The sequence below is a fragment of the Orcinus orca genome, chromosome 11 (genome assembly GCF_937001465.1).
Source record: "Orcinus orca chromosome 11, mOrcOrc1.1, whole genome shotgun sequence".
In the NCBI taxonomy this organism is placed as follows: domain Eukaryota; kingdom Metazoa; phylum Chordata; class Mammalia; order Artiodactyla; family Delphinidae; genus Orcinus; species Orcinus orca.
The window spans coordinates 7,693,402-7,717,398 of NC_064569.1; the positions used below are offsets into that span (position 1 = coordinate 7,693,402).

The 23,997-nt window shown below is 41.4% G+C and overlaps 1 protein-coding gene across 9 annotated transcripts in view; it reads left to right on the plus strand.

Annotated features, from left to right (window-relative positions):
* The window catches only part of RIMKLB (ribosomal modification protein rimK like family member B), a 127,128-nt gene that overhangs the window by 80,475 nt on the left and 22,656 nt on the right, over window positions 1-23,997 (plus strand). For 5 of the 9 annotated variants that reach the window (XM_049694891.1, XM_049694893.1, XM_049694892.1 and 2 more), the window contains exons 1-2: window positions 14,152-14,291; window positions 19,761-20,059. In XM_049694891.1, the coding sequence (XP_049550848.1) occupies window positions 19,780-20,059 (280 nt within the window). In that variant the 5' untranslated portion in view covers window positions 14,152-14,291; window positions 19,761-19,779. Of the gene's footprint in view, window positions 1-2,776; window positions 3,607-5,064; window positions 5,210-14,055; window positions 14,292-19,760; window positions 20,060-23,997 lie in introns of those variants that run through there. The other 4 variants (XM_033408116.2, XM_049694894.1, XM_033408114.2 and 1 more) reach the window with 4 other exon arrangements.

Consider the following 23,997-nt stretch of genomic DNA (forward strand, 5'->3'; position numbering starts at 1 on the left):
GTCTAGATAATAAGTGAGTTATGCTTTCTGGCTGATATAGATATACATGGATAATTCCAGCACCTCTTGTCTAATCCTCGGTCCCTTCAGCTTGGGTGAACATCAGTCTTGTGTAATAATAGCTAATATTTATTGCACGCTTCATATGTAGTGCATTATATTTAAGTTACCTCATTAATCCTTATAGTTCAGTGAAATAGTTAATCTTCATTTTGTTGATGAGAAAACTGAGGCTGATAGAGGCAACAATCCCATGACACCAGCAAATAAAGCTGGGATTTCAAATCAGATAAATCAGATTTATCTGACTCCAGAGATGTGAGGTTACTTATAATATGTCTTCTCAAGGGATTCAACCCACCCTTTTATGGGTTGAAAATGAGTGGTGCATGATTAAACCAAGATAAGTTACATTGCCACCAAAAGGAGATGTGAGTCCATACCTGACCAGACATAACTACCGTGAAAACACAAAGATTATGGTTGAATCTAAGAAACTGAGCCTTTCCGGAAATGCTAAAAACAATTTCTGCTCCCTCATTACTTCATACAAAAATAGGAAGTATGAATTTGATCATTATTCATGTAAAGATTATCTTATAGAGTGACATATCATTGGCTTTGGTTTTAAAAACATACTTCTGGGTTTGTTTTTAAAAATATACTTCTGGGTTTATTTCCCTGACTAGATTAAGTGAAAAGCAAAGTTGTTGTGTGTGTTATGAATTTCTTAGGCTGTGTCTGGCACATAGTGACAGTATATTGAATGACAGCATTTTTTTTTTTTTTTTTGCCTCTCACTGTCGTGGCCTCTCGCGTTGCGGAGCACAGGCTCCAGATGCACAGGCTCAGTGGCCATGGCTCACGGGCCCAGCCGCTCCGCGGCCTGTGAGATCTTCCTGGACCAGGGCACGAACCCGTGTCCCCTGCATCGGCAGGCAGACTCTCAACCACTGCGCCACCAGGGAAGCCCTGAACGACAGCATTTTTCTTAACAGACAAGTGGCCTGTTAGTTAATAGTCTCATACTCCCTATCCACAGTTTCACCGATGCAACCTGGTTTTCTTGGGCAGTGCATGGTTATTGTGAATTGGGATCCTCTGCTGGGCATGCCCGCGACCTTTTCTCTGTGCCAATTTCCCTATGTATTTTGCGTCAGATTCTCATTGTGTTCATATCTCTGTGATCAAGCTTTCTTTGATCACAAAATGATTCTCCTCTTTTCCTCTTTAGATTGAAGGGAAGTACTTCATGTTCCAGGAGATAGTATCAGAGTGGAGTAAATAGCAACATTTTAGTTCTGTAGACTTTTACCCCCTTTCTTCTGAAGGTAGTATATCATATAACACTTTTGTACCTCTAAACGTATCTTTCGTGAAAATAGTTCACCATCCTAGGTTACTCTGTGTCAAAACATGCAGTAAACACTTAGTTAACACCCTAACTACATTTCTCAGTTATGGTACTCTCAAGTCCCCCTGAGGTAAATCAGCAAAAAAAAAAGCAGACCCTAAAGATTGGGAAAGGAAAGCTGAAAAGAATTTGTTGGCTGAGGGGACTGAGAAGGGGTTGTGATCTGCAAGAAGACAAACGTGTTAGGACATACTCTCTAACATCTGGGATATCTGGTGTAATAAATGACTAAGGTTATTTGGAAATGAATCTTCCATATAAAGTATGGTTTATCACAGGATATTGAATACAGTTCGTTGTGCAATACAGTAGGACCTTGTTGTTTGGATATTCTACTATATAGAATGCACCTGCTAATCCCAAACTCCCACTCCATCCCTCCCCCAACCCCCCTCCCTGAAGTCTGTTCTCTGTCTGTGAGTCTGTTTCTGTTCTGTAGATAAGTTAGTTCATTTGTGTCGTATTTTAGATTCCACATAGGACATCACTTGCTATTTGTCTTTCTCTGTCTGGCTTTATGGATAATCTCTAGGGCCATCCAGGTTGCTACAAACAGCATCATGTCATTCTTTTTTATGGCTGAGTAATATTCCATTGTATATACATACCACATCTTTACCCATTCATTTGTGGATGGATATTTAGGTTGTTTCCGACCTATTCATATTCTTACCCTCCTTTGTGGAGGAGTTTTTCAACCTTCCTCACTAGAGGGAAATTACCAGCAACATCTTAAAAAATCTTCTACCCCTTCTCAGCCATACTGCGAAGAAACACCCTAAAGTGTAAATGAAAAAAAGTGTAAAACATTCATTTTACACAGTTTGGAAATTTACAAAATGCTCGTAAGTCTATTATCACATTTCATTCACACAGCAACCTTGGGATATACTCTTTTCATAACAAAGGATCAGAGTTAGTTAAGTAACTAGGTTAATTAACAAGTGACAAGGTTTACACTGGTTTCTAAGCGGCAGAGCTGGCTGTACCACGGTGCCCCGCCTGTATCTTAAAATCTGCCTAAAGACTGGAGAATACCTGATGTTTAAAAATTGGCCTCACTACATACAGAGGCATTGTCCTTACTCTGTACAGGGACAAGGACCTTATGGGTGTTTACGGTCTTTGTCCCCCAAACCTTTGCCTCCGGAGGGAAGACTACGGTTTGAGGGTACTCGAGGGGGAGGCGGTCCTCAGGGCGGCGCGGGAGGTGGGCGGGGACGGGCGGGAGGCGCGGAGGCGCGGACACGCACTCCGCACACTGCGCCTGGGAGACTCGGTGGGCTCGCGTCAGGGTTCAGAGTGTGGGTGAATGGGGCTGGAAGAGGGACGGTGAGGGCGGGGAGGGTGTACAAAGGAAGGGATTCACCACGCGGTTTCGAGTTGGGAACAAACCTCGCCCCTCCACCCGTTTCCCTTTCTCAGTGAGGACGGTTTGGGGGCGGGTGGGGAAAGCGCGTCCTCGAAGCGCTCTCGCGCTCCCCTTTTCCTCCGCGCGCGCGCGCCCCCATCGCCTCTCCTCGACCCCAGAGGCCGCGAGGGTTGCGTGTGGAGACGGGACGCCTGGGGGTCGGGTCCCGACGCAGGTGTCAGATCCGCTCGGCCAGGTTTGGCCGGCTGGCTGGCCCGGCCCTTCGCTCGGCCGGCCCTCGCAGCGCCGCCGCGCCTGGAGGGCGGGGCCGGGGCGCGCACGGGTTCTCGGCGCGCACGGGTCCTCGGCGCGCACGGGTCCTCGGCGCGCGGGCGGACGGCGCGCTTCGCCTAGGTCTGGGGGAGCGCGGGGCGGTCTCCGCCGGCGTCGCGCGCGCTGTGTGAGAGCGGGGTCGCGCGCGCGCACGCCAGGCGAGTGAGGGAGTGTGAGGGAGTGAGGAGCAGTCGGGTGTGCGTGGGTGTGGGTGTGGGGGGGGTGAGTGTGAGTGTGTGTGTAGGTGTGTGTGTGGGGGGGTGTGGGGTGAGGGAGAGCCAGACCGACCGCGCGGCTGTGAGAAAGGGGGCGAGTGGGCGAGGGCGCCGGGCCAGGCTGTGGGAGCCGTGGCGGCGGCGGCGGAGAAAGGAGGCGGCTCCCGGCCTCCCGACCCCATCCCCCTCCTCTCCTCGGACTTACTGCCCGCCCGGCCGCCCGCCCGCGCCGCCCTCGGAGGCCCCAGCCGGGCGCCGCCGGCCGAGAGCCAGGGAGGAGTCGCCCCAGCCAGGTGAGCGGGACCCTCGCGTTCCCTCCGCGGGGGTCGTGGCGAGAGGCGGAGGCGCGCCCGACCCCCGCCGCCCGTGGCGGCCGAGTTGGGCAGAACGGGCTCCAGACGAGCGGGGCCGGGCCCGGGAGAGGACGGGGCCGTGCGCGGCTGGGGCCCGGGGCTTGGCGAGGCCGGTGGTCGCCTCAGAGCCGGGGACGGCGGGGCGCTCGGCGGACCCTGGGCTGGGATTCTGCTCCGGGAGGGGCTGAGGATGCCGGTGGGTGCGGGAGGCTGGAGGGAGGCGGCGGCCTCGGGCGGGGTGCAGTGTGGTCTCCCCTCGGCGAGGGGGTGTGGTGACCCTGGGGATGCGCGTCGGAGCCACACACGCGTGGCGCAAACCTGTCTTCGGCAGCGTGGTGATCTCTGCCTCCACTGCTGCCATCAGACAGATTCCTGTGGTGTGTGACCGAGGCGGGAGGGGCTGGTATTGGTCCCGCAGTTATTCTGTTTTAATTCCACGCTTTTCTCCTTACGTGTACATTTTTAGAAGAGTGACAGCCATTCCTCTTTTTCTTTTGAAAGCCCTCTGAATAAGATGGGTGACAGTAATTGCTTGTCTCGTTTGATTCTTTTTAACAGCATTTGACCGTGATGCAGATCTTCCCCCCCCCCCCGCAATAAATCCAAAGTAGTTAGGGGATAATTACTTCAGATTTGCGTTACTAATTTTTCCTTATCGGTGATAGCAGATTTGTCATCCCCTGTATTTTCTCCCATTTGTGTTTACGGATAGAGATGGGGCGTTAGTTCTCTTCTGTGAGTGGGATTATTATAGTAACCGTGTTGAATGTAACCTCGATGTAAATTCTTTGCTTGTGCCGTTTTCTTATTAATTACAGGAATTGTTCCCACATCTTTGTGGAGTTGGGTTAAATTTGAGGTCTGTATTGAAACTGCATGGGCAGCCTAATATGGAAGGTTTTCCTTTTGTGGGCTTGATATTTTGATTATATTTATGGATGATTTAATTTTTAACTGTAACCATTAAAATGTAAATGTTATTTATTTTAGATCTCATTTTATAGCATCGGATAGTTCTAAGGTCTTTTTAAAAAGAAAAAAACGATTTCTTTAACAATTGACTGTCCAAATACTTTAACATATTCACTTGAAATAAAACACTCTGAAATTTTAGTCATGGAGAGTCACTGTAACTTCTGGAATGAAAAGCTCTAATATAGTCGTAATATAGTTAGATTTCTTTTATAATGGTTACTGGATTTAGTTAGTGTGTCAAAGGGGAGGAGGCCTATTTTGTTTTGACGTAATCTTTTGTTTATTCCAGTCTATCTTGGTTAGGTATTAGTTTCCTTCCTTCATGTCATAGACTTAGTTGTTAGTTTGGCAACATGGCTGTTGATGTTTTTCTCTTTCTCCGTCTCCCTTGTTTTCTCTCTTGTCTTCTCTTACCCCCGCCAGGTGCTGGAGTCTGCTTGTCAGGCAGGGAGGCAGTCTGTGTGATCCTGAAAACAGAGCCAAGAAGGGGAGCAGCAAATTGAGTCACATTCAGCCCTCTACTCAGTGAAGAGCCGCTTTTCTCTTCCTGCCTTTCCCCCTGTAGGGGGTAAGGAGCTGTATATCTAACCTTCAGACTTTTGGCTATGAGCTAAAATTCCACTTATCTTAGTTCTAGTTGGATAGCTTTAATTTTTTTTCATGTTTCCTATTGAATCTGATAACATCTGGGGGTGCAGGGGAGAGTGACAAGAAGAAATTACCCTTTTTTTCTTTTCCCTTCTCATTCAGTCCCCTCTTCCTCACCTGAGGGAAATACCAGCAATATCTTGTAAATCTTCTACCACTTCTTAGCCATACTGTGAAGAAAGTTCTAAAAGGAACATTCTTTTTTTCCCTAAACACCAACCAAACTTCATGCATTACGTTGTTGGGGCACAGGATGAAACATACCTTTTAAATTATCTCCCAATCCTTTCTTTCCCCAATTTGTATTCACATGGGGTTTGCTACTGGGGTAATTCACTCGACTGATCGATCTCTCAAATCCTCTCCCCTCCCAATGAGCTAAAAGACCCGAGCACCATGAATACTGGAATAGATTAGGGGAATGGACAGAGTAGAGTGAGTTGTTCCACACTTTGGGACATAGCTTTTATCATCTTCTTCTGGGGAGCAGGCATAGAGACCTAAACACAGAAAATGGGTGGAGGAAGAACTTCTGTACCCACAAACAGGCCATGAAGAGTGAGAAAACCAAACATAAAGTAAGGAGGGTGAGTTATTGTATGTTGCTTGCTGACAACTCTTTTTTGGGGGTGGATTTGTAGAGAGATTTTATGGCTGATTAGTTTACAAAGAATATTCTCTGCAAGTGGGATTAAGTCATAAGCATTTGAGAAAAGAGCCTTTAGAATTGTTATAGTTACGCTATTGAGGGGTGGGTAGGTAGTGATAAGAACAATGAAGAAAGTAGTATTTTTAGATGTTAGCTGTACTGGCATGTGCAGTTGTTTCAAGAGAGGTTGAATCGGGGAGATTAGGTACAGGTGTTGGGTAAATTGTCCTGCATTACTTGGGAATTTTCCTGCTTGTCATATTAAGCGTTGTGAAGAAATAATATAGTACCTCCAAAAATATCTGTACATAATATATTTTAGATTTATGTGCCATATGTATCTGTGTAAATGTTTGGTTTGTAGAAAAGGACTGATTTTCTAGCTTCATGGTAACTGATGCCATGGTGTCATTTTCAGTGTTTTCTTTTCCAGTGTTTTTTCCCTTTCAAAATTGGCTTGGAGGACAAAAGTCACAGAGCTAGCCAGATCTACTCCCTTAGAGCCTGGTCTGCACGGAACCCATCTGCTTATATATCTTTTTCCCTCTCCTTACTGCCCCAACCCCAGGCCCCACTTTAATTGTTAACAAAGGTTGTATAGTGATGATAGAAAGTAGCAATAGCTTCGGGTTGGTTGTTTTTTATGCTAAACTGAAAAAATAAAATTTTAAACAGCTACGTTTAGATATTATGTTGTACAATTTGCCTGATGTTTAATTTTGAAAATAGCTCTGGTTTTTTGATACTCCTTTGTCATTCAGCATAACAAAGTCCTTTAAAGTAACTCCTAACCCTTAACCATGTCCTTTTTTTTTTTTTTTTAACCATGTCCTTTTGAGGTTCTATGCTGCCCATTGGGGATAATAGTATAGAACACAACAGATGGGGATTCTGCCCTCATAGAGTTTACTGTCTAATTTCATTGGTCCTCTTGTTTCGAGAGAGGTTGAATGGAGGGTGGGGGTGGGGGGCAGATTAGGTACAGATGTTGGGTAAATCGTCTTTCATTACTTGGAAACTTTACTGTTTGGTCCTTTCCCCTGTCAATCACTTCTCCCAGCAATGTCTGGAGGAGTCTACTGGATTGTGAATTGATGAATTAGCAGAACAAATTTGTGTAAATGTTTATATGCCAAGTTTATTATTATTATTTTTTACTACCTTTCTTTCAAAAGTGGCAGCACACCACCAAGTTGTGATTAAAAAAAAAAAATAATCCAAACCTACCTCTTAAATGTTTTTGCTCTATTCAGTTCCTTAACAGTCCCTTTTTGTTTCCCTCTCTCCATCTCTCTCTCTTTTAACCACTTCTGATACTAGCTCTTAGCTTCATTTTCTTAGAAATATAGAAATAAGGTCTCCAAGATAGAGCATGGATTTGCTATAAAAGATCAGACCGGTTCTGTCTTACTGCTCTGCTGTCCTGTATTTGGCAGTATTTCAGACTTTGATGCTTTATCAGAAAACTACATCTTGAAAATTCATGCAGGTTTGCCCAAATACAACAAACTTGGAATTCTTCCCTGATGCTTTGGAGTTCTCAGTTGTTAGCTTATTCCTTTGACATGTGATGTAGTTAGCCATATCTGCAAAGCCTTCTTGAATGTGTTAACAGCTTCCCAGCCCTTTTTACAGCATAGTGTCCAGAAAGAAAATTTCGAAGGAAGGCCTGACATTTAACATGTTAAGTGTGATGAACTTTGAGCTGTACTGTGCATTGCATCTCAGGAACATTTTTTAAATTTTGTGCCACATTCCAGAGATACTTTGATGTAACATTTCTCTGTTAAGTGAAATCATTAGAAATGTTATTTGGATTCCAGAGAAAACTTAGGTTTTGTTTATACCACAGACTATTTTAGGAATTTTAGTAAGAAAGCTACAGGTTATTTAAAGGTAACATATTTTTTGGACCCTTTAGTTGGGAATGTGTAAACATTTGCATGTTAATTTGCTCATGACAGTTTTTTTCCTTTTCCAGTTTTCTTTTTATTGTAAAATACACACAATATTTCCGTCTTAACAGATTAGTGGTATTAAGTACATTCATATTGTGCAGCCATCACCATGGCCATCTCCAGACTCTTTCGTCCTGCATAACCGAAACCCTATACCCATAAAACAGTAACTCCCTAATCTTTAAATGCCCCAGCCATTAAGGACCATCATTCTACTTTCTGTGAATTTGAGTACTTTAGATTGTGGGGCATAATGTCGTCAAGGTTCATTCATGTTGTAAGCATGTATCAGAATCTAATGCCTTTTTAAGGCATTAGATTCTGATACATGCATTTTGCTTATTATTCATCTGTCAAATGTACACGTGGGTTGCGTCCACCTTTTAGTTATTGTGAACAATGCTGCTCTGAACATACGTGTACAGATACCTCTTTGTGACTTAGCTTTCAGTTCTTTTGGGTATATACCTAAAAGTGGAATTGCTGGATTGTATGGTGATTCCATTTTTAATTTTTTGAGGAACTTCCATAGTGTTTTCGGCAGCTGCTGCACCATTTAACATTCCCACCGGCAGTTGGCAGGGCTTCCAGTTTCTCCACGTCTTCCCCAACACTTGTTATTTTCTGTTTTTTGGGGGGTTTTTTTGGTTTGTTTTTTTATTGTAACCATCCTGTGAGGTAGTTTTGTGTTTCAGTGCTTAGTGATGTTGAGCATTTTTTCTTATTCATGACATTTTATCATCAGATCATTTTTAGTTCTATCGGGGCTGGGGGTTTGTCTCTTTTGTTAACCATGGTATCTTTAGGGAGAGTGCGTAGTAGGCACTCAAATAGTAATTGAATGTATTATGCAGTTGAATGCTTAGTTTTGTGTATTTAGTAGTTTATCTTTTTTTGGCTATAATAAAGAATCCCAAAATATCATGGAGTTGGAAGTTTATTTCTTCCTCATGAAAAAGAGATAGTAAGCAGTTTAAGGCCACAGTACTGTGCAGTTGTCAGGGATTCAAGTTCTTCTAACACTTAGCTGCACTTTTCCTAGGGTCGACTCTTGTCCTCTGTCCAGGTGGTTGTTGGAGGTGTAGCCATGACACCCACATTCCAGGTAGCAGAATGGAGGAGGGGCGGAGGAAGAGTACATCTCTTTAGCATGCTTCCTGGAAGTTGGAGTGCAGTACTTTGGCTGAGCACTCTGCGACCATATCTAGTTGCAGAAAGGCCTACGCAATACAAATGCAGCCTCTTAGTCATATGGCACTGTGCTCAGGTAAATATCAGATCTGTTATTACAGAGGAGTAAGTGGAAAGTGGATATTGGTAGGCAGGTGGCAGTCTCTGCCATAGAGTGTGTGGAATTTGAAGGGACTCTGGGCTCTTCTACCACTTTCTAAGTTAGACAAATGACCTCTCTGCTAGTGCAGCCTCACCTGCCCAGTGAGGACAATAATGTGTCACAGGGATGACTGTGAGGATTAAGTGAGAAGATACAAGTAAACTGCCTAACACAGTAATTGGTACATATAATTACTCAAAAGGGATTTTATCCAAATTCCCTTCGATATCTTTAGATATAGTAGAAAAAGAGTACAAGGGACCATATTGAGTATGTATAGGAAAATGGTTATCCTCTCATTTTTCATGCAAAATCTTGTATGTCGTTTTTTTAAGAAAAGGTATTATGATAGAGCTGTAAGGAGAGTATGAGTGAATGTGTCATGTAAAGTTTGGAAAATCAGATATTTGCTCTGTTTTTGAGGTATACTCTTTCAAGAATAAGTAGGGGACTGTCATCCATTTCTGTCACTGTAAAGTCAACTTTGATTAATACCTAACCTGCTCCTGCTTTCACAGCCTTACAGTCTAACTTCAAGTTAATGTGCTAAGGAAAATGGCACCCAGACAGTGATATTTTTAAAGTGGCGTCTTAGCTAAAGGATGAGCCTGTGGAGGAACTACCAAAGTTTCAAAGGGACATTGTTTTAGTGGATGATGGGGTAACAGGTTTAACACTATTAATCGGTTGTCTCTGAGACTTCTGAGATTTTCATTTTATCATTCATTTTCTGTACCCCTTTAATAAGTACACCCCCCCCACACACAAACACAATGGGGTGTTCCTACCTTTCTCTCATCTTCTTAATGCTTTTGTCCCTCTGCCTCTTACTCCCATTCATTCTCATTTCCTACAGTAATTCAGATCCACCTCCGAAAGAGACACTGGATAAGACAAGGAGAGGAAAGAGGGTAAAATTTCATATGTATCCCAGATTGTGTTTTGGATTTTTTGGGGAGGCGGGGAAGCATTAGAACTTATTGAGATTGAGAGAAAAGCCTTGATAAACAGATCCTTGGTTTAAAACCTTAAGCATAACAAAGTAGGTGTTAAAAGGTACAATTAAAGTCAACATAGGCACGTAGTATGATTTGGAGGGAGACTGTTGGGATTTAGAAAATCTCTGGAAATATAAGCTATGCTACTTAGTATTACTTAGTTAAAAAAAAATTTTTTTAGGTGCATTTCTTAACTCTCTTAACCTTCATTTCTTAATCTGTAAAATGGTTACTGTTAATACCGAGGTTTAATTTGAAATAGTGTTCATTCAACTTTTAGTTTTAAAATAGCCCAGTATTTGGAGTTTGATAAGCGTGTCATTCAACATCTTTAAACATTATGCTTCTGCTGTGGCATCTATTTATTATATGTGTGTTTGTATATTTATATATATATATATATATTTATCATATGTATGTATATTATCACACACACACACAGAGTTGACCCTTGAACAGTGTGGGTTGGAACTGTGCAAGTCCACTGATTTGTGGAATCTTTTTCAATAAATATGTACTGCAGTACTTTACTTGCTTAACTGAGGCAATAGTGGGTGGCATTTAGTTAAGGATGCCCATTTAGGCATATTGAAACAAGATCTGAAATTCAGTTGAACTCCTGGTTGGAAAAATATATTTAGTAGGTCAATGATAGTAGTTGAAACTGGACTGAGAATGACTTTTCTAGAGAAAGGAAAGAAGGGTTTAAGAATGAAGCCCTGGGGATTATGTACAGGGGGAAAGCCGTCAGGAGAAAACAGTTACAGGAAATAATAGTGAAAGAGTGCCCGTTCACACATTTGTTATTTTTCTGTGCAAACCTAATCCTCATCCAGGACAGAACGATGTCATTGAAAGTACAGCTGTAGTTATTGCCAAATTGAGTAAATTCTAGTTTTTATATTTAAGTATGTATATATTCTCTCTTCCAACATATTTTCTTTTTCAGTCTTTTGATTCTAAGTTCATTTGGTATATCTTATCTGGAATAAAGAATTTTTCTAGTAGTAAGAGATGCCCTTAATATCATCAGATGGTAGATTGTGATTTTGCTTTTTCTTTACCAGAATAATTACCACTGGGAAGGGGGCCTTACAAGAAATCACCTTGTTTATGATTCTCATTTAATTAGCCTTGCCTGGAGTATTTGAAGATGACAGTCATAAAAATTGGTGTGCTTATCCAGAAGTTTTCACGGGAAAACTATCTCTAATATAAAATTAAATTTTATAGATTTCCCTTTATTTCAAAAAGGCTAGTTTAGCATTTATTTATTATCTGATGTTTATATATTATTTGGTACTTCTGGAGAAATAAAAAAATAGAGAATTAGTAGATCTGATTTTTTTTTTTATATTCTAAGAGGAAAAATCAACTCCTATGTATGTGTGGACGTTTGCAAATGCCCTATTGATCTTACACTGTTGGAGAATAAACTCTTTCCCTACAGATATGTTATTGGGTAGCCAAACCTACTACTTTAAATGTCAGGGGAAAAAAGGGGAACCATTTTACTTTACAGGGGACTCTTTCCTGTCATTGATTGATTGCTATGTGGCTTGCGGGATCTTAGTTCCCCGACCAGGGGTCATACGCATGCCTCCTGCAGTGGAAGCACAGAGTCCCAACCACTAGACCACCAGGGAAGTCCCTCCTGTCTTTTATATATTTATTTATTTATTTTGCGGTACGCGGGCCTCTCACTGTCGTGGCCTCTCCCGTTGCGGAGCACAGGCTCCGGACGCGCAGGCTCAGCGGCCATGGCTCACGGGCCCAGCCGCTCCGCTGCATGTGGGATCTTCCCGGACCGGGGCACGAACCCGTGTCCCCTGCATCAGCAGGTGTACTCTCAACCACTGTGCCACCAGGGAAGCCCCCTCCTGTCTTTTAAAACAGTGGATATGATATGAACGTCAGTACTGACCTTTTATTGGCATACTTTGTGCTCCTAGGCTGTGTAGGTTTACTGTTAACGCTTTTGACTTTTTATCAGCTTTTTTGTTTTGTCTTTTTCCTTGGTATTAACAGATGGGAAAAAAAAGAGAAAAGTAGATGTTTTAAAATCATAGTCAGGGAGGAGATACCAACCTGTTGGTCTCTGCCTGGCCTATAGGAATGCATTGGTGGCCTTCAGGCCAGGAGGGCTGTTGGAGATGCATGTCTTCCAGACAGAGAGGGGAATCATTTTCTTTCTTAGAACCCTAGGTTCATGAGGATTTCGAGTCCTTTCATTAAAAAGAAAATGAAAGGCGATGGGGAGCCTGATATGAGCCTGTCATTAGTTGTTGGTTGCACACCAGTGTAGAAACACCCAAACTTTACATGAGGATATCAGGGTTGTGGCCATGAAGCCAGACAAGATGGATATGCCCATTGGCATCATCTCTTAGGAGTTGCTGCATGACTGTGAGATTGCAGCCCTGGAGTGTTTTTATCTGGTTATAGAATCACTGAAAACACCATGTTGTGTTACGGTTGTGGCCTGGGCATTTTCCTGAAAGCTGACATGCCATAACTGCTTCCCAGTTGCCAGTGGCTATAACATCCCATCCTGATTTCTACTGGGTCCACAACTGCCCTAGTAATGCAGTGCAATTTCATGCAATGAAGTCAATCATAGAACAGACAGTGGTCAAGAACTAAGTGTCAAGGGAGGCACAGACGTGGCTTCGGAGTATTGGAGGTCAATGACAGGTTGCTTCAAAGCCTACCCAATTGTAAACATTTTAAGGGCATTTTTATAGTTCCCCTCTCAAGGGAAACTGGACATCTCTACATTAGATGCTCTGGTGTGACTTGTGGAGCTTTTCCTTCTGAGTGAGACCCTTTCCATTCGCCTGGAAGGCCACATCCCATGTTCCTCATGTGTAAATTGAGCTCCAGTCCCCTGATGCCTTTGAGACTGTGGGTCCCCAGGCAGGTGGGTGAGTGTGGTAGGCAGGACAGGTCAAGGTCTTGAGGGAGGGGGTGGTGTGTGTGTGCGTGTGTGTGTGTGTGTGGTAGTGTCTCTGTCCCATGATGTTCTGCTCTTACTGTGTGCATCTGTGGAGCAGGCCCTTCTGGCTGAGACTGTGGAAAGCACGTGAACGGTGCATAAGGGACCAGTTCCGGCTGCTGTGATGCTGGAAGCCGTCCATCTGTATGGCCATTGCTTCCTCTATTCCTTGCCCTTGTCCTGTCCTTCTGTGTTAGGTTTGCCATGTCATCTGGGATAATACTAGAAATCACCTATTATGCTTGTTAGTAAAACTTGTAACTTTTTTCTTCTTCTCATGAAAATGACTTTCAGTTGTCTTGCTCATGGTATAAACCCTGAGAAGCAGAACTCTTGGTGACATTCTAGTAAACAAGCTATGTTTGTTTAAGAAAAATTCTGTTTAAAAATAGAATAAAAACAGTGAGTAAGAGCATACTGTCTCCTGACTGAAAAACAAATTTTAGTGAATGAACTTTGGCATTTATTTAAATAACTTTGGCAGTTATTCAAATTTTTCCCCCCACATTCTCAAATTACTTATTTTGACTAAAGTTGCTATGTGAATGACATCATTGTTGATGCTCATCTAGTAATATGTGCTACCATCTGATTTTTAAGCATACCTATAAATATGTTTATAAGAAACTATACATATGTGAAATAAAGGAAGATAATTGAACAATAGCTATAGATACATGAATATACATAATTTGTTCGAGTTTGTAGTGACAGAAAAGACAGGGTATAGTTCCTGTTTTTCATAGCTAGTATATAATCATGGTGTGATTTGTGTGAAAGCAAAAAATTGAGTAGTTTCTCGATTTACTTTGTATGTATATCTTCTCTTCCAGCTAGAAGGAGTCTGTATTCAGGAGGAAGTAATCCCAGAAAAGGAAGAACAGGCAGAGCAAGATGTGTAGCTCTGTGGCCGCCAAGCTGTGGTTTTTGACAGATCGTCGAATCAGGGAAGACTATCCCCAAAAAGAGATCTTACGAGCATTAAAGGCCAAATGTTGTGAGGAGGAACTGGACTTTAGGGCTGTGCTGATGGATGAGGTGGTGCTAACAGTCGAGCAAGGAAACCTGGGTAAGTCTACAGTTAAGTAACTTCTTTGCATTTTTACTTAGAATTTGGTGACTCTGCGTATTTTAGGAATAATTAGGGCAAAGGATTTGTTAATAGCCTTATTATTACTAAGTATCATCTAGTCTAAAAATCTAGTATATTTTATGGAAGAAATGGCAACACCAGTATTTGTTAAATCCCTTATTGTATTATTTAGGAAATAGTTGGGAGGGAAATTAAAGATAACCTACTAGTTTTCTTCCATTATTGTTTTCTATTTTTAAAATGCCTTGTTTATAAGGTGCCTCTATGGGGGAATTTATACCCCATCAGGGTCCTTTTAGTAAATTGATCAAAATCCATGTGTAATTCTCATTTTCTTTTTTCTTTATAAGATGCTTTATATGTGTGGTGTTAAATACAGCTTTTCTTTCTGGATAAAAGTGTCCAAATGATTTGACTTAATTGGTGATAAGTATTTTTAATATTTTCAGTAGTTCATATTGTTTTCAGATTACTAGGGGAAGATATTTTGGAAATGTGTAGAAATTCTTTAGGACTGACTTGCAGGAATCTTTAAGCTCTGTAAAAGGATTTGTTACAGTTAAATTGGTCCTTTCTATTAGGGAGAGGTGGTTATTGTGAGAATTAATAATGCAGAGTACAGATCTGCTTTTAAGGTAATTTCACTCATGGGCTTATTTCAGCTTTTCTGTCTCTGTCTCTTTTGACCTAATGCATCCTTAAGAGCCATTTATGCCACAAAATTGTGTTGCTTTTTTCCCCCCAAGCCACAGCTATTCTGACTTCTACTTCTTACTGTCCTGGGTCAGGATCTTAGGGCCCCAAATTTTAATGCTGCAGCAGCCCTCTAAGTCTTTTTCAAAAGTCTTTCCTTTCTAGCCCTTTCTCATTTATTAAACACTACTTTTATCATCTTAACATGATAAAACCTTCAAAACTCTCTACTTCCCTATAACATTAAATCTAATCTTATGTTAAAGACTTTTCATTGATGCATGTCCCATAAATCCAGGAGTTTCTAGGTTTTTTTTTTACATTTCACATATTTTGAATTATTTAAATCTCATACCATCTTGTAAGGAAGGTAATATTACCATTTTACAGGTGAGGAAACAGACTCTTGAAGAATTAAGTGGATAAATTAGAATAAAATTCCTCTTCTCACATATTGTTAACTCTGCTGTAAATGCTGCAGATAGACCATTTGTCCAACCTTGTCTCTTATTAGTCTGTATTGTTTGCCTTGGGTCAGTATGTTCACTATGAAAGCTCAATGTCATTTGTGCTCATTGCTGTTTCTTTGTCTTTGCTCATATATTTCAGTACACCTTAATATTTCTGGACCACAGTTAACTGTGGTAACTGTGGATAAGGGGACTGCTGCATTCTCCTATAATATTTTTTATTTCTGTAGAATCGGTAGTAATGTTCCCCCTTTGATTTCTGAGTTTAGTAACTTGAGTCTTCCCTCGTTTTCTTAGTCCATCTAGATAAAGTTTTGCCGATTTTATTGATGTCTCCTGTATTAGTGTCTTCTTTTGTGTTTGGTTGACATTTTTGTAGAAATCTTTACATTCCTTTTATTTCCTTTTGTGTATATTTCATTTGCTTTTTGCGTTTACCATGGGGATTACATTTAACATCCTTAGGTTATACTACTCTAATTTGAATTTATACCAGCCAAACTTCAGTAACATGCAAACACTCTGCTCCTTTACCACTCTGTCTCCACCCCTTTCATTTGTTGATGTCACAAAATTACACCTTTATTCATTTTGTGGCCAAAAATATTAAATGATAATCCTTTTAAATGCACCAGTCTCTTAAGTTATATAGAAAACAAGAGTTGGAGTTACAAACGAAAGTTATAGCAATACTAGCTTTTATACTAATGATTGTTTATTTTTTCTTGAATTATATTGATCTCTAAATTCTGAAGTACAGTTACAAACTATTGTTACAGTAATGTTAGCTTTTCTAATTGCCCATTTATTTACCTTTATTGAGATATTTATTTTTCCATACGAATTTGAGTTAGTGGTAGATGTCCTTTCATTTCACCTTACAGGTTCACGAACTCCCTCAACTTTTGCTTTTCTGTGAATGTCTTAAATTCTCCCTCTTTTTTTTTTTTAACCTCTTTATTGGAGTATAATTGCTTTACAATGGTGTGTTGGTTTCTGCTTTATAACAAAGTGGATCAGTTATACACATACGTATGTTCCCATATCTCTTCCCTCTTGCGTCTCCCTCCCTCCCACCCTCCTATCCCACCCCTCTAGGTGGTCACAAAGCACCGAGTTGATCTCCCTGTGCTATGCTCTCCCTGTGCTATGCGGCTGCTTCCCACTAGCTATCTATTTTACATTTGGTAGTGTATATATGTCCATGCCACTCTCTCACTTTGTCACAGCTTACCCTTCCCCCTCCCCATATCCTCAAGTCCATTCTCTAGTAGGTCTGTGTCTTTATTCCCGTCTTGCCCCTAGGTTCTTCATGACCTTTGTTTTTTCTTAGATTCCATATATATGTGTTAGCATACGTTATTTGTTTTTCTCTTTCTGACTTACTTCACTCTGTATGACAGACTCTAGGTCCCTCCACCTCACTACAAATAACTCAATTTCGTTTCTTTTTATGGCTGAGTAATATTCCATTGTATATATGTGCCACATCTTCTTTATCCATTCATCTGTTGATGGACACTTAGGTTGCTTCCATGTCCTGGCTATTGTAAATAGAGCTGCAATGAACATTTTGGTACATGTCTCTTTTTTTTTTTTTTTGGGTACGCAGGCCTCTCACTGTTGTGGCCTCTCCCGTTACAGAACACAGGCTCCGGGCACGCAAGCCTAGTGGCCATGGCTCACGGGCCTAGCTGCTCCGCGGCATGTGGGACTTTCCCAGACTGGGGCATGAACCCGTGTCCCCTGCATCGGCAGGCGGACTCTCAACCACTGCACCACCAGGGAAGCCCCATGTCTCTTTTTGAATTATGGTTTTCTCAGGGTATATGGCCAGTAGTGGGATTGCTGGGTCGTATGGTAGTTCTATTTTTAGTTTTTTAAGGAACCTCCATACTGTTCTCCATAGTGGCTGTACCAATTCACATTCCCACCAGCAGTGCAAGAGGGATCCCTTTTCTCCACACCCTCTCCAGCATTTATTGTTTGTAGGTTTTTTGATGATGGCCATTCTGACCGGTGTGAGATGATATCTCATTGTAGTTTTAATTTGCATTTCTGTAATGATTAATGATGTTGAACATTCTTTCATGTGTTTGTTGGCAATCTGTATATCTTCTTTGGAGAAATGTCTATTTAGGTCTTCTGCCCACTTTTGGATTGGGTTGTTTGTTTTTCTGATATTGAGCTGCATGAGCTGCTTGTAAATTTTGGAGATTAATCCTTTGTCAGTTGCTTCATTTGCAAATATTTTCTCCCATTCTGAGGGTTGTCTTTTCGTCTTGTTTATGGTTTCCTTTGCTGTGCAAAAGCTTTGAAGTTTCATTAGGTCCCATTTGTTTATTTTTGTTTTTATTTCCATTTCTCTAGGAGGTGGGTCAAAAAGGATCTTGCTGTGATGTATGTCATAGAGTGTTCTGCCTATGTTTTCCTCTAAGTGTTTGATAGTGTCTGGCCTTACATTTAGGTCTTTAATCTATTTTGAGTTTATTTTTGTGTATGGTGTTAGGGAGTGTTCTAATTTCATACTTTTACATGTAGCTGTCCAGTTTTCCCAGCACCACTTATTGAAGAGGCTGTCTTTTCCCCACTATATATTCTTGCCTCCTTTATCAAAGATAAGGCAACCATATGTGCGTGGGTTTATCTCTGGGCTTTCTATCCTGTTCCATTGATCTATATTTCTGGTTTTGTGCGAGTACCATACTGTCTTGATTACTGTAGCTTTGTAGTATAGTCTGAAGTCAGGAAGCCTGATTCCTCCAGGTCCATTTTTCTTTCTCAAGGTTGCTTTGGCTATTTGGGGTCTTTTGTGTTTCCATACAAATTGTGAAATTTTTTGTTCTAGTTCTGTGAAAAATGCCAGTGGTAGTTTCTACCTCTTTTTTGAATTAGAGTTTTGCTGGATGTAGGAGTTTCGGTTGGCAGTTTTTCTTTTAGCACTGTGAACGTATTAGACCCCTGTCTTCTGGCCTCCAAAGTTTCTGATGAGAAATCTGCTGATAATTTTATTGAGGATCCATAGAATGTGATGATTTGCTTCTGTCTTGCTTTTTTCAAAATTCTCTCTTTGTCCTGGGTTTTGAAAGTTTAAGTATAGTGTATCAACATGTGTCTGTTTGAGTTCATAAGGTGGAGACTGTGGAGCTTCTTACATGTTTATATTCATGTCTTTAATCAAATTTGGGAGGTGTTCAGTCACTATTTCATCAAATATTATCTCTGCACAACACCCCCCCCCCCCGCCCACCTCCCCGCCCCAACCTTCCTGGGACTCCCACAATGTATAAGTTCACTGATTCTTCTGTCTGCTCATATCTGCTTTGAATCTCTCTAAGTGAATTCTCATTTCTGTTATTGTACCTTTCAGCTCCAGAATTACTTATTGGTTTCTTTTTTATGTTTTCTGTCTACTGGTATTAACATTTTGTTCACACATTGTTTCTTTGACTTTCTTCACATCTTTCTTTAGTTCTTTGAGCATGTTTAAGGTAGTTTCTTTTAATGTCTTTGTCTAATCTCTCTGCCATTAATTAGGACTTCAGGAATGGTATCTGTTGATTTATTTCATACCTTTTAGTGGCCATACTTTCTTGGTTTTTCTCTATGCCTTGTGAGTTTTTGTTGAATTCTGTACATTTGAATCTAATGTGGAAACTCTGGAAATCAGTCTCCCCCTTCCCCAGGGTTTGCTGGTTTTTGTTTACTGTTTTTGTTGTTTTGATTGTCATAGGCTGTCTCTGTACCTCAGATCAGCCTAAGGTGCAATCTTAATGTCTTCTAAGGTCTTTTCTGAACCTTTGCCTAGGCACTTGCAGTCACTTTTTAATTTTCCCCATATTTGCAGTTGAATGTCCTAGTGTTTAGTGTATGGCTTCTGAGGGGAAAAATTACAAGGGACAAAGGGGCAAAGAGGATATTTGAAGAAATAAATAAGTCCCCTGGAAGTGACTTCAGCTGGAAGGGGAGGGGCTTGTAAAAGTGGGAGGAGTGGTACAACAAAAATGGCTACTGGCCTCTTTGTCTGCACCTCTGATCAGAAGCTGCATCCAGCCATCAGAGCAGAGATGCCGGATATTTGGAGGGCAGCATCCTTATAGACCACCCTGGCTCCTGCAAGGCATGTCAGCTGCTCCAGAACCAAGTGCAGTATTGCTAAAGAATGGGGGATGGGTAGTTGCTACTTTTCTAGAGCTGAAATCGATGAAAATTAACTGCACTTACCATGCCAGTATTTTCCTTCATTATCCTTCAACAGATTGACAATGCATTTGTTGTTTAGGTGGCGAGACAGAGTCCTGATGCTCCCTACTCCTCCATCTTCCCGGAATCCTCTCTGTACTCTTTTTTTTTTTTTTTTTTTTTTTTTTGCGGTACGCGGGCCTCTCACTGTTGTGGCCTCTCCCGTTGCGGAGCACAGGCTCTGGACGCGCAGGCTCAGCGGCCGTGGCTCACAGGCCCAGCCGTTCCGTGGCATGTGGAATCTTCTCAGACCGGGGCACGAACCCGTGTCCCCTGCATCGGCAGGTGGACTCTCAACCACTGCACCACCAGGGAAGCCCCTGTACTCATTTTTAATTGGTGTGTGTCTCTTTTGGTTTTGTAGTCTTGTATTATATTCTGGGGAAAAGTCTCTTATTGGATACATGTACTGTGAATATCTTCTTTCACTCTGTGGCTTGCCTTTTTTACTATGTTAATGGCATCTTCTGGTCAGTGAAAGTTTTTAAATTTAATTAAGTATGGTTTATTTTTTCTTATTTTTTGATTAGTGCTTCTTGTGTCCCAGTTGAGAAAATGTATGTGCCCAAGAGTCCTTATTTTCAGATACATGCTGAAAACCTACTTCATAAAATACAACATTGTTAAGTGAAATTATTGTTAGGAAAAAGGGCGTATACTATTTTCTAAGGGGAGGATGGGTATGTGACTGTAACTTTTGCTGGTTTAAAAAGTAGTTAATAGAAGGATAAATCATAATTTTCCAAGTGTGGTTACCTTTAGGGAAAAGAAAGGGTTCAAGAGGACAGGGATGCACTAGACTACTGTGACTCTCAACAAGGTTGAAAGTAGGTGATGGTACATTGGATTCATTATAGTATTTTTATTTTCTGTTTAGGAGTTTTCTTAATAAAATTAAAATAAATGGAGAGAACGTTTGAACTGATGAAATTTTTGACTCAAGGATGGAAGGAGAAAGTTTGGAATTTAATCATTTTTGGTATGGCACTTTGATGAGATTATAGGTTGTTTCTTGCCCAAGTTAACTAGAGATATTTTAATTGCTTACAAATCAAATAACCTTCCCCGTGACAGAAATTAATTCCAGAGAGCATATTGCCAAAAATAGATGCTCAGAGACATGGTTACTTGGCATAGATAGGGCAGAAATCAATTAATACTACCTTTTTTATTTCAGAGTGGGAATCTCCTAACCCATGGTACACAGTGGTGAAACTGGTAATTAAGTAATTACTTTTATTCACTTGGAATCATGGTCTTTTTGAAGATAAAGCCTTGGAATCTGTTAGGTACTGCCACAGGCAACTTTTTTTAAAGAGTATGAGGGATTTGGAAACCTGATACTGAATGGCCTTCTGAAGGCATTGGGGAACTTAAAGCAAAGGAATGATGAGGAGCTCAAATCTCTAAATTCTTCCTTCAAGGCAAGTAACAAAATTCAGGGGCTTTCCAGTATTTAGGATTATAGGTCTAACCTAACCATTAGAGTATATTCTTGTTGAAAGGAGTCTTCCAGCTGTCATGCTGCTAGGGCTTTGGAGGGAATTCTTGTGATATAATGAAAACAGCTTCTACTTTAGAACTAGTTAGATCTAGCTATCCTGGCTGATTTAGTTTTTAAACTAAACTCTTTTGCAGTTGGTCAGACTGGTTGTCTTGATACTGCTAAATTAAGTCTGCTGGTAAATTCTCTCCTTGACAAGTAGAGAAATTTCTAGATATCATGTAGTTAGGTCACGTGCTCTCGATTGCCAAAAGGAGGTTAGAACAGACTGATATAAATGTCTTTAACCTGGAGCCACTGTTAAAAAGTTTATTACTCTTTTTCAAAGTGGACAGGGGGCTTCCCCGGTGGCGCAGTGGCTTAGAGTCTGCCTGCTGATGCAGGGGACATGGGTTCGTGCCCCGGTCCAGGAAGATCCCACATGCCGTGGAGCGGCTGGGCCCGTGAGCCATGGTCGCTGAGCCTGTGTGTCCGGAGCCTGTGCTCCACAACGGGAGAGGCCACAACGGTGAGAGGCCCGCGAACCGCAAAAACAAAACAAAGGAGAAAACCAAAGTGGACAGGGACTTGACATTTAAAGGACATCACAAAGATACTTTGCTTACACTCTCCCCTTTTTTACATTAGTCTGTTGCTGGGAGACTGCTGTAACTTTTTATGGCTGGATTCATTAATAGCGACCTAAATGATACATTTCCCCAGTTTTCTTCTAAACTATTTCAGTATAGATTGCTATCTTATGGGGGAAGAAAATGTAATTTTGGTTAGATAATAACATTTCATATTTGGATAATAGAAAAAAATTCATAAAGTTTTCATGTTAGCAAAATAGAAATATGTCTTCTTGCTTCTGATACTGAGACCTTATGCATCAGTTATCAAATAAATCAAGTTTGCTTGGGAGTTGAGAAAAAAAAGATGAAGAATCAACAGCTACCACATGTGCCGTCAGCCTACCCCAACCCACCATTGTAAACTAAGAGTAATTGATAGCCACTAACAATTATTAACTACTTACTATGTGCCAATCTTTATCAAATACTTAACATGCACTCTCCCCCATCATCCTCCTCAAAACTGTTTAAGTGGGGCTAGGACTTTATCCCAAGGCTCAGAGTATCTTAAAATAGATGCTCAATGTTTTTGAATGAATAAAAGAATGAGTGGATAAGTGGATGAGTCCTTTAAGGGTATTTTATCTTTTTATCACTTTCATGAAGTATTTTCTTCTGAGCCATTTTTTTCTATCTATAGAAAAGGTAAAGAGAATGTACTCAAACATGCAGAGCTTGAATGCCAGCATTTATAAAATTAATTAGAATTATTTAGCTAGTGGCATCACATTTTCTCTACATTTGATATGTCCTACCTGCTTTTTGGGGTAGGGTCAGTTGTCTTGACCCCCAGATTCTGTATTTTTTAAAGGTACTTAGAGCAGAAGCTGGCCAGTCATTACCTTCAATAAAAGATGTTTTTAAAACAGAGAGTCGTAATCTGACTTTCCTCATCTCTTTCTCCTTTTCTCTCTCTTTTTTTCAAACACATGATGGTCAGCTGCAAAGTGGCATTGCTCAGTGGTAACGAGGCACACTGTTATAGTAGACTTCCTTTTGTTTCTTCCAGTACCACTGATGGACCTGGGAAAGGAATTTTATTGGTTCCTTATCGTTCCCCAAAGAGCATACCATTGAAGAGAAAAATTTTCTTGCTACCTGGGATTAATAGTGAGATAAGGCTTGGAAACAAATTGGACAGGAAAAGGATTGCTGAGGATGTTAAACAGGGGTAGTTTGATAGGAAACATAAAATATATCTTCGTAGGAAGCAGGTAAGCAGATAGAAAAGGCATGTATATTCTCAAAAGAATGGATTCTTTTATTCTTATTTTTAATATTTGATAACTTAGATGTATGAGTTCTAACCCAGCCTTAATAAAGACTTTTTAGTGTTGTATATAACTCTTTTGAGAATTATCTGACCCTTGGTACTGTAAATTTCCATTACCAGTTGTCCTATTCTCCTCAAAATTTGGGTAATTACTTTTCATCCTACATTTTTGGGACCTGGTGGGGGAAACTAGCCAGTGATTTTTTTAAGGTGATAACTTTTTAAATATTCATTTATTTATCCCCCCTGCCTGCGTCGGGTCTTAGTTGCGGCACATGGGATCTTCATTGAGGCATGCGGGATCTTGCCTTATGGCGCGCAGGCTCTTCTTTGCAGCGCGCGGACTTCTCTCTAGTTGTGACATGTGGGCTCCGGAGCGCATGGGCTCTGTAGTTTGCGGCACTTGGGCTTTCTTGTTGAGATGCGAGAGCTCAATAGTTGGGGTGCGCAGGCTTAGTTGCTGCGTGGCATGTAGGGCCTTAGTTTCCCGACCATGGATCGAACCCGCGTCCCGTGCATTGGAAGGCGGATTCTTTACCACTGGACCGCCAGGGAAGTCCCAAGCCAGTGATTTTTTTTTGCGGTACGCAGGCCTCTCGTTGTTGTGGCCTCTCCCGTTGGCGGAGCACAGGCTCCGGACGCGCAGGCTCAGCGGCCATGGCTCACAGGCCCAGCCGCTCCGCGGCATGTGGGATCTTCCCGGACCGGGGCACAAACCCGTGTACCCTGCATCGGCAGGCGGACTCTCAACCACCGCGCCACCAGGGAAGCCCCAAGCCAGTGATTTTTTTAAAAAAAAGCTTAGGAGGACAATTATCATGTGAAGACAGTTTTGCATTTATAGTAGGCACCAGGTCCGTGTGACTTAAGCCCTCTTGCTGCAATC